General features: G+C 43.8%; 1 protein-coding gene across 1 annotated transcript in view; it reads left to right on the top strand.

Moving 5' to 3' along the window:
- Positions 1 to 9,837: 9,837 nt before the first annotated feature.
- Positions 9,838 to 13,775, top strand: part of ZNF704 (zinc finger protein 704) — a 242,148-nt gene continuing 238,210 nt past the window's right edge. Inside the window, exon 1 of the mRNA XM_043601261.1 lies at positions 9,838 to 10,549. Within this exon, the coding sequence (XP_043457196.1) occupies positions 10,049 to 10,549 (501 nt within the window). The 5' untranslated portion in view covers positions 9,838 to 10,048. The remainder of the gene's footprint in view (positions 10,550 to 13,775) is intronic.

Raw genomic sequence — 13,775 nt, 5'->3', positions numbered from 1 at the left:
ATTGCCTAGTACGATATGGTGAGCACTGAGGAATTTTTAGATGCTTTACAAAATTCTGTTTCCCATTTCCCCCCATATTAACAGGCATAACAATAACAACAAGGAAAAGAAATTTACAATTAGCATTTAAGAAATCCCAGGGGCATGTGCTGACATCTCATTATATTTTATGGCTTTCGAGACTCTTATTATAGGTTGCTGGGGTTAATTCAGGTACTTCTTCCCCTGGAATAATTTGAGAATAAAATAACAAACATAGGAACTAAAATGGTGTCGATAAAAATAGCCCAGGAGCTTTCAACAGCTCTCCACCCTCAAACCTGAAAATAGCCTAATTGGAAGCCCGATGAAGGTAATGAATGAGAAGTGTTAACTATAAGCTAACAATTGAAAAATGTTAGGTTTTTAAAAGTAGGTAGGTAGATGAGAAAACACGGTAGTATTGATTTTGGATTTGTGGCGAAGTGTGATTTCTGTGTTCTTAATTAGGTTAGTGGGGTTCACCTAAAAATGAATCTGAAAAGCGAAAAAGGCTTGGGAAAGGTCTGAGCCTGCACTGTCCAACAACATAGCCACTCGCTACACAGAGCTACTAAACTTAATCAAAATTAAATACAAAAAATTTAGTTCCTCATTTGTACTAGCCACATTTCAAGGGCTCCATGGCTACATGGGGCTAGTGGCTACCATATTGTACCGTGCAGGTATAGGCCATTTCTGTTGTTGCAGAATGTACCAGCAGGTGAACACTGTGTGCTTACACTTGTATTATGTTAAAAATGTGAAAGGGGTTAGGTTTAATATTCTGAGAAGATTATTTACGAGAGATATTATGGTGGTGATGATGCTGAGTTAAACTTGGAAATATTTCTATTAGGATGGAAAGGTTAAGCATGAGGTTTTAATTAAGGTACAGAACAGGAAGGCATGTAATCAATAACTAAGTAAATGATAATCAGATCTGAAAACTTAATGTTAAGAATTCATCCCAGCAACAGTACATCTTGGACTGTAAGGAAATTATTATGTTGGATAAGCATATAAACAACATTAAAATGAAGCTTTGCAGCAAAAAAATTTTAAAAAGAAAACAAAAATTGAAGGGAAATGATAAGGGATGAAATCTAGCAAAGGCTACTAGTACAAAATTTGAAGGTAAACAGTGATATGAATTTGTAAATAAGATCAGCAAAAAAAGGGGGGTGGGTGGGTAGAAGAGCCCATGAGTAAATCTAAAGGTTTGGGTAAGATAACAAAGAAATTTAGAGGAACATTTGCAAAGAATATGGCAAGTATTTGCAAAATACTAGAGAAGTATTTGCAAAAAAATATGACAATAGGATTTTTATTATGGAGAGCTTATACAAGTGGAAAGGAAAATCCAGACTCTTACAGGCATATGGACAAAGGATAAGAAAAGAATTTGCAGAAGGGGAACTAAAACTTGAACACATGGGGAAATACTTTTCTTCATTAATGATCAAAGAAATAAATTAAAACAAAATGAGGTTTGATGGAACATTTATCAGAGTAGCAAAGAGAGGGAAAGATGGAAAGAGTGTGACATGATCAAAGCAAGGGCGAATGCAGGAAACCAACCACTTTCTCATGGTTGTCAGAATGTAAATTGTGGCAACTCCTTTGGAAAGCCATCTAGTAAAATGTAGCAAGAAAATGTGCACGCTCTCTGGCCACTAATTCCACTTCTGGCTCTGAGCCTAAAGAAAGAATCCAAAAAAATGTGTAATACTTTCTATACAAAGGTTGATGGCACTCTATCTAAAATAGCAAGATGTGGGGCCCCTGGGTGGCTCAGTCAGTTGAGCGTCTGACTTCCGCTCAGGTCATGATCTCACAGTTTGTGGGTTCAAGCCCCGCATTGGGCTCTGCGCTAACAGCTTAGAGCCTGGAGCCTGCTTTGGATTCTCTGTCTCTGTCTCTCTGCCTCTTCCCTGTTCACGCTCTGTCTCTGTTTCTCTCTCTCATTCTCAAAATAATAAATAAACATTAAAAAAAATAAAAATAAAATACCAAGATGTGGTGAAATCGTGGCACAATGGCTTGACAGAAAATTCTGTACCAAGAATTATGCCATGAAGAGTTTTTACTCTTTATTTTAAAGTGAACTCTGTATTTTTAAGTCAAAAATACAGAAAGTGGGGGGCGTCCTTTGCCTCTTCCCTCAATCCCATTCACCTCCTGGAGGTTGGAAGATATCCTTTGGACACTTTCCTATCCATCTATCCTTTTCTCCATCTGAAATCACACTATGTAGGCGTATATAGCATATTTCGTGGGGTTTTGCTTTCCACACAAATGAGATCATGTTTAAACCTTATTTTATAACCTGCCCCTTTCACTTCAAATCTGGGCCCTTGTTCTTACATTACACAATGACTTCCCTCACTATTTTCAGCCACCACATAGTGTCCCACACATTGTCAAAGGCTTCTTTCTAAACAAGTCTCCTTTGGCTGACTATTTATGTTGCTTTCAATATTTTGCTCTTAGAACCAGTGCTGTAGCAAGTCTCCCTGTGCTTCTTGGTGCTCATGTACCAATGTTTCTTCAGGATACTTAGCAACAAGTGGAATTGCTGACTTCAGATGACAAGTGCGTTTTAGAATTATGATTGATATCACGACAGTATCTACAAGTAGCCATTTATCCATACTCTCAGTAACACTGAATATTATCAAAGCTTTAAGATTTCTGTCTGACAGGTGAATACTATGTATAATTGTTTTAATAATACTGAAGTAGTTGTATTTTGGTATATATTAATTCTTGGTTTTATATAAAAAATGTTTTCTAATCATCTTTCACTTATTTTAAAACTTTTTAGTGGTGCATTTGTCATAAAGTTTAAATGGTTTTTTGTGGTCAAATTTACCAGCTTTTGCCATGGTTCTGACTTGTATCATTTTTTAAATGGCTGTCATTCCCCCAGAGATCATAAAAATATTTATGCACATTTTCTTGTAATATTTTCATGATTTATTTTTTTCTACTGGCTCGTAATCCATCTATAAGTTATAGTGCAGTGTGTGAGAGAAAAGCTTACGTTATAAAACCAGGTGGAAAACAATATGAAACAAACAAAAAACCCCGATGATACATAGAAAAGAAATTAAAATAAATATATGAAAGCAATAACAGAATTGTCTCTGGGTAGGGAGATTAGATGTGATTTTTTTCCCCCTTTGGACTGTTTCTATGTTTCAGATTTTGGATGGTATTGGTTATATTTATTAACACCTGATGGTCTTTTAGGTTTTTTTTTAAGTTTATTTCTTTGTTTTGAGACAGATAGAGGTAGGGCCAGTGGAGAGAGGCAGAGAGAGAGGGAGACAGAGAATCCCAAGAAGACTCTGCCCTGTGAGGTGGAGCCCCATGCCAGGCTTGAACTCAGGAAAGCGCGAGATCATACCTAAGCTGAAACCAAGGGTCTTGAAACTTAACCTGATTAAGCAACTGGGTGACCCAGCTGCCTCCTTTTATGTTTTTTTTTAATTGCTCAATACAATGACCATCCTTTTTTCCCTTCACCACGTGGCCTGGTGAAGACCTCCAATCACAACACTCCTCTGGGCCACAGATGTGGGCTCACAAGGCAGGCCTGAAATGGCCAAGAGCTCCCCTGCCCATGGTCGAAGGCTGACGCGTGTGTGGCCAAGGCTGCCTACAGACCTGGTTCTAGCTGACCAGACCATGAAACACATGACATAAACACACTCAGAGGGAGATAGAGACAGAAAGACAGAGGCCGATACATCACGTAAGCCCTGTGATCTAATTTTCCCCAAGCTCACGCTCATCTGTGGTTCAATTACCTGGGGCCGGTAAATCCCTTCCCCTCTTTTTTCCTTTAGGGTGAGTAGGATTTCAGTCACTTGTACCAAGTAATTGGAGGAGACTGGGAGGAAAAGAACAAGGAGGCTGGGAGGAAGAAAAAATGTAGGAAAAGAAGATGAGAGAAAAGCTTCAGAGATATGCAAATATCACTAGGAGGAAGTAAATATACATTTAGGCTAAAGCAATCCTCACTTTGTAGAAAGGGACATTAATACAAATAATATAAAATAGCAACTACTTGGTTTGTAGCCATTAGAGCATCTTATCACCAAAGAGATAACTGGTAAACTAAGTGCTTGCTTCAGCAGCGCATATACAAAAATTGGAACGATAACTGGTAAAATAAGATGGTAGCAAGCGTATGCATAAGTTCAAAATTTTTGCATTCCCAGGAAAGCAGAGAGGACCCATGATATTAAGGGTGATGTTGACAGAAACAGATTGTGGTCTTAAGATACAGCGCCTCAAACTAGCTTAGAAGAGATGTCTGTAAATAAACATACGCGCATACCTTTGTAGTGATACACATTAGACTCATTTGTGGATTTTAATAATGGGCATTTGGCTTAATCATAAAACAGACTTTAGGTCAATAGCTCATATCATGGAACTCAAGAGCTGGAAGACCTGAAAGAGTATAACTTGTTCATCTTAGGGTTGTGGACCCTTCAGAGATTAGGGGACTTAACTAGCATCTCGTGGCTAGGAATCCCCAGACCAGGATTTGGATCCAAGCCTCTGGGACCCCAGTCCCGTGTTCTTTCCATTGCTTTCAAGTGCCGATCTGAGAGGTCTTAAAGTGATCACACACACACACACACACACACACACACACACAGATACACACACACACACACACACCACATACACACCAAAATAGCAAATATGTGTTATATTTAAAAAGACAGTTATTCTATCATTTTTATACTTGCTTAAAAAAAAATTCAAGACTCTGGGAGGTATTTTAAAGAACCATGTTGAAAGTGTATTATGTGGTTAAAGAGGGTTTAAGTTAATTGCTCATGGAACAAACATTTATCTGGGTGGAGGTTTATGCTTGACTTAGACTTTCAGCCTGAAGGTTGTAATAAATGAGGGATTCTCTTAGCCTTAATCTATTTTTCATATGGTGGGATGACAGTCATCTTCTGAAATTATTTTTAAGTTTCCCAGAAGTGTGGAAAAACTAACCTAATCTTACTTTTATAAACAGCTTAAGGGCCAAATTTTACTTTTAGTTTTAAAATAATTTTTAAAAGGAGCTACTATTCTCAAAGAATCCAACTATTTAAGGTTCAAAAAGACAAGAAAGAGCTATTGCTGATTAGTAAAAGTCTGTTGTATTTCTGAGGGAGCATGATTATTGTTTTTCTGAAGACTGAATTTAAAAACATTGAACAGAATGTCAAACTGAGCATGAGTTTTTTTGTTTGTTTGTTTTTTGCTACAGTTTCTCAGATACATATATTTAAAAATCGCTCTGAGGGGCGCCTGGGTGGCTCAGTCGGTTAAGTGTCAGGCTTCTGCTCAGGTCATGATCTCAGGGTCCATGGGTTTGAGCCCCCACATCAGGCTCTGTGCTGACAGCTCAGAGCCTGGAGCCTCCTTCAGATTCTGTGTCTCCTGCTCACACTCTATCTCATTCTCTCTCAAAAATAAACATTAAAAAAATTAAAATAAATAAACATTAAACTTGTTTTTTAATTGCTCTTGGTATCTTTGGGGCTCAGAACTCCAAGTTTCAAGCATCCTTTAAGATGACAAGAAATCAGTCATGAGGCAGTCAGTCGTTCTGTGGTTAAGGAGTGACACTTGCTGTGAAACCCATTCTTGGTCTTCCTCATTGGCGCTTCTCAAACTGTTCAGCCAAAGCATACGGGATCCAGAGAACGGATCCTATCCAAGGCTAAGAAGATGGAGTTCAATGTAATGCTTGACATGTTCGCTGCTGCGAGTTTTCATTCAGATTTTACGTTATACTTTATATTATTCTTATGTTTGTTTTAAGATATTTATTTATGGTAAGTATATATGAAATATTATACATATGAAATACATATAATAATAAATTGTAGTAAATATAATTATCTATAATTATAAATACAATTGTCATATAATAATAAATAAGAAATTAAACATAGTAAATAAATATGAAATGTTATTTCTTTATGTTAAACTTCCAGCACTCTTTACCCCCTCCTCTGCTTTATTTTTCTCTATAGCACTTATTGGATCTATGAAACCATATAATTCATTTATTTTCTTTGGTTATTGCGTACTTCCCTCCTCACTGAGGGCTATTTTGTTCACCGCTGCATACCAGTGCCCAGAAAAGGTTTGGCCCTCATCGGGGCTCAATAAATACATACTGAATGAATGATGGAATGTTTCAGACAATGACCTGTTAAATTAGACTGTCTGGAAGATGTTCCTTCTTTATCCTATGGCTTAGAGGCACACTTTATCCTCGGTGGTAAGCATTCCTAGTTTTGGAAGTAAAAATGTGCTACGTTTAGGGAACATGGGGGACAAAGCAGCAATGACTTCTCCCCATTTGCTTGGCATCATGAGATATTTTTTGACTTCCTACCCCATGAGCACAGTGTGTCATAAACCCATCATGAGGTATTTCTTGATTCCTATTGAATTAGGTAATTCGATTTTACTTCCCACTAAATGTCCTCTTATTTCATGAGGCTGGTCTTCAGTGGCCTGCACAATGCTGCTTTTCCTGCCCATCTAGAACCTTCTGATCCTTCAAAGCCTAGATTGATCCAAAGTGCTTTTGTGACATTAGCTTTCACTGAATGGTCCCAATATTAAGGCCAATCTTTTTCTCCCATTCAGAGGGAATTCACTTAGACCCAAAGGGGCCAGGGAATAGGTGTGTATGAGCTCTGCTGAGGTGGCCTGAGATAAAGAACAAGCTGATTTCAAAGCATATATAGCAATTTTGAAAGAAAGTACAATAGTGTAAATTAGTACCTCTTCTACCAATCCACACACACCAGTCGCTCACTCACTTAGCTCTGTTTTTCTGCTCAGTTCTCAGGAAAACATTTACATTCTTTCAGCTTGGGTAATTTCAGACACAAAAAGCTTTATCCTTGGCCTGACCATAGCCCCTTGATAAGATGTAATCAGGCTTTTAAAAGCATATTATTGCTAGTTATTGACAGTTATTAACAGTTCTTAGTTTGCTAAAAAGAGATCTACCTTGTTATCCTTTGAGAGTAACCCAAGCTATTGTGTTTATATACTGCTATCAATACATTGAATATTACAAGTCCTTATATAGACCTTCCTTGTACCAGGCACTCTTCTAAGATAATTGCACATATTAACCCATTATCATACAAAAGAACTTTATTATTAGGTAGGTGCTACTATTATCGCCATCTTACAGACGAGGAAACTGAGGCACAGAGAGGCAGTGACTAAAGGCACGTAGCTGGTAAGTTCTACAGCCAAGATTCAAACCCAAGCACTCTGGCTCCTGAGAGCATGTACCTAATCATTAACCTACTTGTCTCACAGCTTTGCTCTCTTTATTTTTGGGAGGGGGGAGGGGCAGAGAGAGAGAGGGGCACAGAGGATCTGAAGTGGGCTCCATGCTGACAGGGGAGAGCCCCATGTGGGGCTTGAACTCATGAACTGTGAGACCCGAGACCATGACCTGAGCCCAAGTCTGATTCTTAACCAACTGAGCCATCCAGGAGGAGCTCCAGCTTTGCTCCCTGTTATCGCCGTCCCCATACCTGTCAGCCAGCCCCTTGCCCTTGATCTTTATTCTTCCTGATCAGAGAAGGACCCTGCTTCCTCTCTCTAAAATCATCTCCCAAATCGACCACGGTAGACTTTTTGCATTTGGGATGAAACCACTTCAGTGACTCTTTTCATTCTTTGGAAATACTGATGCTGATTAGTTCTGTTCTTGGCTGGCCCCTTCTGTTCTACGCTTTGATCAAACACACCCATCTCTTAAAATGCTCAAACTATTTTCTCTCTCCGAATTCTTGAATGGAATAACTACAAATGAAAAGTTCAACCAAGAAATGCTATCATCCACATGGAGTTTGCGAAGATGAATCTGGTGGTGGGGTCTGGAGGGGGCTTCATTGACTATGATATAACACTGGTTAAACTGGTGACCTCGGATTTGGGGGCTAAGAGAGAAGCACTGGACAACAGGGTGTCTGGGCACATGTGGAGTTGGGTCACTGCCTAGTCAGGTTCATAAGCTGTACCTGCCTGAACACCCACACATGGTCAGTCTTCATCAGCTTAAGTAACTGAAGTCTAATGTGTCAACTGGGAGGCCAAATATTTAGTTCCCTTTCAGAACATCTCTCAGTACCAGGTTAGTTAGAAGTTACAAGGTAGGGATCAGAGTAAGAACTCCGAGAAACTGGGTATAGAGAGCTCTGTTAGAAACTTTGATGTTTGAAGTCATGAAATGCCATAGGAACTGTGGAAATGGAATGGAAATGAAGGGGTGGATGCAAGAGGCATTTCAGAGAGAACAATGGATTGGACTTGTGGGCAAAACGGCCTCTAGGGATAAGGTAGAGAAGGGAGTTAAAATGATACCGCTATTTTGGGCCTGACTGATTATAATGAGAGTGTCATTACCTGAAATAGGTATATCAGGAAGCTAATCTGATTCAGGGAGAACAAAAAGTTCATTTTAGAATCTTTGTCATCATCCCAGTGGAAATGTTCACCAGTTGCAAGACACCATAAGTGAGCATTTAATGAGCTCCCTTCAAGTGTCTAACAGGGCACATGATGTTAAATCTCCTACAGTAATTACAACAAAAGGAAGCTGACGGTGAGGACATCTTCTACATTGGCCTGGTGACGGCATCTGCCTGAGTATTTGATGAGTTAGATCCTCCTCAGCCATCAGCTACAAAGATGGAATTTGGCATAGGATTTGTATGTAGAGAGTATGGCTTACTATCTAGCCTAAGCCCAAACAGTAGCACCTGACTTATCTTTGCCACACCTGGAAATCCTCAGTGTCGTTAGTTATATGGTAACCTAGTTATGTGCTTGGTTTCCAGACTCTTACTTCATATTAGCTTTTAAAAATAACAAACTCAGGCCATCTTGAACCATTGCCCCGGTTTGTTTCTCCAAAGGCCTCAGTAGTGCCAGAGGTCTACAGACTGAATGGTGAAGCAGGAAGCTTCCTGGAAGGGGGCCGTTATAATCAGGTACTTAAGGTAAACATGCAGGCTTGAAAGCTGAAAGACTTACAGACTTAGCACAGTGCCAAGAGAGCTCAATGGACAGGGCCTAGATTGGTGCTGTCGAAGACTAAGATTGGCAGGCAATGTCATGAAACGGTATCTTGAAAACCCAAGTGAGCCGGATGATTCATATTGGGAAGTGGCCCCAAATCTCAGATTGGTACACCTCCCCGGATTTCACAGAAGGACAAGAGTAGTCGCCATGCACCGCAGAGACCATTGAAACGACTTGCGGCAAATCTCTTCTTTCAAACTCTTGAGTTTGACCAACAGCCTTACTTCCAGAGAAGTCTTCCGCCCACCCTGCAGAAGGAATAATCAGCTGCGGGTTAGCGTTTGCCCCAGCGTCTGGGCCAAATGCTTAGAAGCACCAGATTTGCGGAGGCTGTGGGTAGGGAAAATAAATCCAGTCCGGGTTTTGTCTGAACGGGGGGACCGGAGAGCTGCGAGGAATGGCTCGAGAAGAGGGGGGCGGTGGTGGAAAACACTCAACACAAACAGCTCGCGCCGAGGGACGGCAGCTGTAGGCCCGGACCGCGCGGGCGCAGCGGGCCGGGAGAGGCGCGCGCGGGCCCGGCCGCCGGCCGCATGGAGCGCAGCGCGGCCCGCGGCTCCCGGGCGGCAGCGGCGGCGGCGGCGGAGGCGGCAGCGCGCCGCTCGCTCACACCCACCCCCGCCCGCGGCCGCCGCGCCGCCCCGCCGTAGCTGCCGGCCGCCGGCGTCCCCGCGGGCCGGTCCAGCGAAGGCGGCGCCCGCGCCTCTGCAGCCAGTGGCAGCTGCAAGCCCGGGGAGGCGGCTCCCGCAGCGCCCCGCAGCCCCGCGCCCCGGGCGCCTGCGACCACAGCGGCCGCCCGGGGAGGAAGAGGAGGGGAAGGAGGAGGAGGAGGAGGTGACAAACTCTCCGGCTCCGAGCCGCGGCTGGCAGCCCGCGGTCAGGCATGCAGGCGCGGCGTCTAGCCAAGCGCTCCAGCCTGGGCAGCCGCCGGGGGGGCGCCACGCTGCAGGCGCCCGGACCCGCGCCCGCCAAGGAAGGCACCTTGCCCGGGCTCCCGCCCCTCGGCCCGGGCCCGGCCCCGGCCCCGGCCCCGGCCCCGGCCCCAGAGAGCTGGAGGCCGCCGCTGCCGCCGCCGCGCAGCGCCGGGACCGGCCCCCCTCGGGCCGCCGGGGCCGCCGCCGCCTCGTCGCCCGTGCTGCTGCTTCTGGGGGAGGAAGACGAGGACGAGGAAGGCGGGAGCAGGCGGCGGAGGGGGCTCGGGCGGGTGGAGGAGAAGCCCCGAGGGGGCGCGGAGGAGGAGGATGACGACGAGGAAGACGAGGACGAGGAGGTGGTCGTCGAGGTGGTGGACGGCGACGAAGACGAGGAGGACAGCGAGGAGCGCTTCCTGCCCCTCGGCCCCGGCCGCGCGGTCCTCAAGGGCCCGGCCCGGGGCGCATTGAAGGTGCGTGCTGGGCACAGCGGCGCGCGCGGGACCCGCCGGCCCGGGGAGGGAGACGGGCCCCGGCCCCGGGGCTAGGAGCGGGCTGAGGCCGGGGACTGGCGACCGGTGGAGGCCGGGCCGGGAGGGGTGTGTCAGGCGGCGCCGGTGCAGAGCGGGGGAACTGGTTAGCTCACACCTCGGGCCCCCAGCACCTTTTCGAGGCGGTCCCCCCCGCCCCCCAGTTCCTCAAAGGCCGGGTCGGGTTTGTTGTCTCGTGTGGGTGCAGGAAAAGGACACTTCTCCCCAGTGAGGTAGGGAACTTGGAGATGGGACGAGGTAGGCGCGGGTTTACGCCGGGTGGGGACGCGCGAGGTAAGAGAGGGAGTGAGATTTTATTCTTCCCCGAGGAAGCAGGAGTATTCTCCGTATTCTGAGGGCTAGCCAAGCTTATTGAAACTAGCAAGCAGCTTCTCTTGTCAATCTCTCAATCCCTTCTTCATCCAAGAACAATTGTTGATGAGTTTCCATCACAGATGTTTGTAAGGGAACCGGTAAGCCCAAAGCAAAAACCAAGCCCTTGGTTTCTACCTGCATTTAGCTGGCAGCTTTTGGCATTCCCGACCCTCCCGACCCCCCCCCCCGACCCCCCCATTTAAACTCGACATTGTTTAGCCTTTGGGTTTTTTCCCTCCTCGGAATTGCAAATGGGGAAAAAAGAGGAAATTGGGAAAAGTGGGGGGGGGGGGTGATAATTTGGCATTTAAAATGGATGTGAATTTCTGCTGAGAATTCTAGTGAAGTCTCTTGTGCACTGAAGCACAGAGAGATTTTTCCGTTTGTGTATCTTCAGGAGATAAGGGGTTTATTATTACACAACTGACTGGCTGGGCTTTCAGGCATGCGATTGGACAAAGCAAACCACGTTGAGGTTCATGCACAGTGTATGTTGCTAAGAAGTTTTGAGGGCAGCAAGTGGTAAGCGATGAAGTTAGTGTTTTTCCTCAAGAGTGGTTCTTAAAATCAACTGAGTAACTATTTACTGGAGTTTTCAGAGGATAGTGGTATATCAGGAAAAAAAGAAATACATAAACAAGTGAGCTTAATAGAGACTATTTATCTTCTGGGGCTTGGGGGGAAAAAAAAACTCCTCAAAGCATGAAATTGCAATTCCAAAGAAATGCTAAACATCAGCATTTAGAATATCTCAGAATAGACATAGGCACAAATTTGTTTCCTAGACCACCCTGGAAGTACGGGCTCTGGGAGTGAGGAATTTTCAGCAAGTAGTCATTCGGGATGATAGTTTTTGACAGTTGCTTGTTGGAATCCAGACCATGAGCTACTCATTACCATGGTCTGCTAAAAAGCCTGCATTGTATGGCTACAGGATATAGCTGGGATTGGAATTAAGTCACATGCATCGGTGACACTGAGTAACGCGAGTAGTGATTCCTTAGTGTTTTTGCCCAGAAATACTGACAGAAAAATTAATTGTAATTTATGCTCTGTGATCAAAGTAAACCCAATGTAGGAAAAAAATCAAACCTATGGAAACAGAATAACTAGGGTGTGATGATTCACATTATCAAAAAAGATTGTTTACATCTCCAGACAAGTTTCTGTTAAATTCTTTAAAAATGGGCTTCATTTTATAGCATTGTTTGCCCACAGCTTTGCTGTAATGTATACATTGAATAGTTTGAGGTATAATTATTTTTATTTTTTACTGCTTTCATGACATCTTGACACTGCATCTGAAGAGATTTTCTAATAGGTCATTTTTTCCTAATATTTTATTCGAATGCATATACAGTTTCAACAACTTATGCATATACTGATGCATTCATTTATTCAAATATTTATTGAGCACCTCCAGTGTGTGAGGTACTCTTCTAGAACGTAGCTGTGAGCGCCTTCCAGATGCACACATCTAGTGAAAAGAGTCATAGCAACAACAAACAAGTATGGCACTTGAGACTGTGATTGCACGCTATGAGGGAAATAATGATGTCACAGAGTCTAGGCGAAAGAAGAGAAAGCTGCTGTGGTATGGGGTAGACTTCCATGAAGAAGGGACATTTGATCTGAGGCCTGACACGTGCAGTTTGGGAAGATCTTTCCAGCAGAGGAAATAACAGTTGCTAAAGTCTTGAGGCGGAAAGGAGAAAAAGGTGAATGTGGCTGGAACTTGGTAGGTACGAGAAATGTCAGGGAGGCAGGTAGGAGCCAGCAACATAGGGCTTGGTGGGCCTTTCTAAAGTAGAGTATGAAGTTTTTGGCAAGTCGTAGGCAGTAAAGGCATACGAGGTGGTTTGCATTTTAAAAAAAATTCCTGCTGTATAGAGTATAGAAGACAGCAGGGAGAAGCAAGGAGACCAGTTGGGTGGCTACTGCTGCAGTCTGGTGAGAGGTGAGGGCAGTTTGGACTAACTAGGTTGACAGGAGTGGAGTTAGAGAGGAATGGACAGATTCGGGATCTTTTGTGAAGATCGGCCTGTAAGGACTTGCTGATGGCTCAGGGGAGGAGGGTGAAGGAATGAGAGGCCCCAGTGTAGAGGTTTGTTAAATGTGCCATTTGCTGAGATTGGGAAAACTGGGGGAACAACCAATTTTGTGAAAGAAAAATCAAGTGTTCTTTTTGGTCATGTTAAGTCTGAGATGACAATTAGACATGCAAATGGAGATGCAATTAGGCAGCTGTCTGTAGGATGTGGAGCTGAGGGGAGAGGTCAGGGCTAGAGAGAAAAATTTGGGAGTCGGTAGGATGTTGATGTCATTTAAAGCTGGGGACTAGAAAGGGAGTGTAGGTCAAAGGAGGACAGCCTTGGGCCAGACTTGGACACGTCACTATTTAAGTTTGGGTGTAGGAGGAGAAACCAGCAAAGATGAATGAGAAGCAGCAGCCAAACAAATTGATGGAAACCAGAGAATGTAAAGTCCCATAAGCCAAGAAGAAATAGTTCAAAAGGTGGAGAGTGCTGAACTGTTGAATACTACTGGGATGTTGAGTAAGATAGGCATAGAGATATATCCACTTAGATTAGATAATGTGGAGCTTATTGGTATTCTTGACTAAAGAATGCAAAGGCAGAATGCAAAGGCAGTGATGTCCTCACCTCTCACTGAATGGGAGGTGAGGACATAGTGACACATCTGAAAAACCCTCTTAACAAGTTTTATTGGAAAAGAGAGCAGAGAGAGGGACTATCTGGAGGGCATATGGTCTATATTTTTTTTTAACATAGGG

The sequence above is a fragment of the Prionailurus bengalensis genome, chromosome F2 (assembly GCF_016509475.1).
Source record: "Prionailurus bengalensis isolate Pbe53 chromosome F2, Fcat_Pben_1.1_paternal_pri, whole genome shotgun sequence".
Lineage (NCBI taxonomy): Eukaryota > Metazoa > Chordata > Mammalia > Carnivora > Felidae > Prionailurus > Prionailurus bengalensis.
The sequence above is the reverse complement of the archived record's forward strand: the minus strand, read 5'-3'. Positions and strand labels throughout refer to the sequence as shown.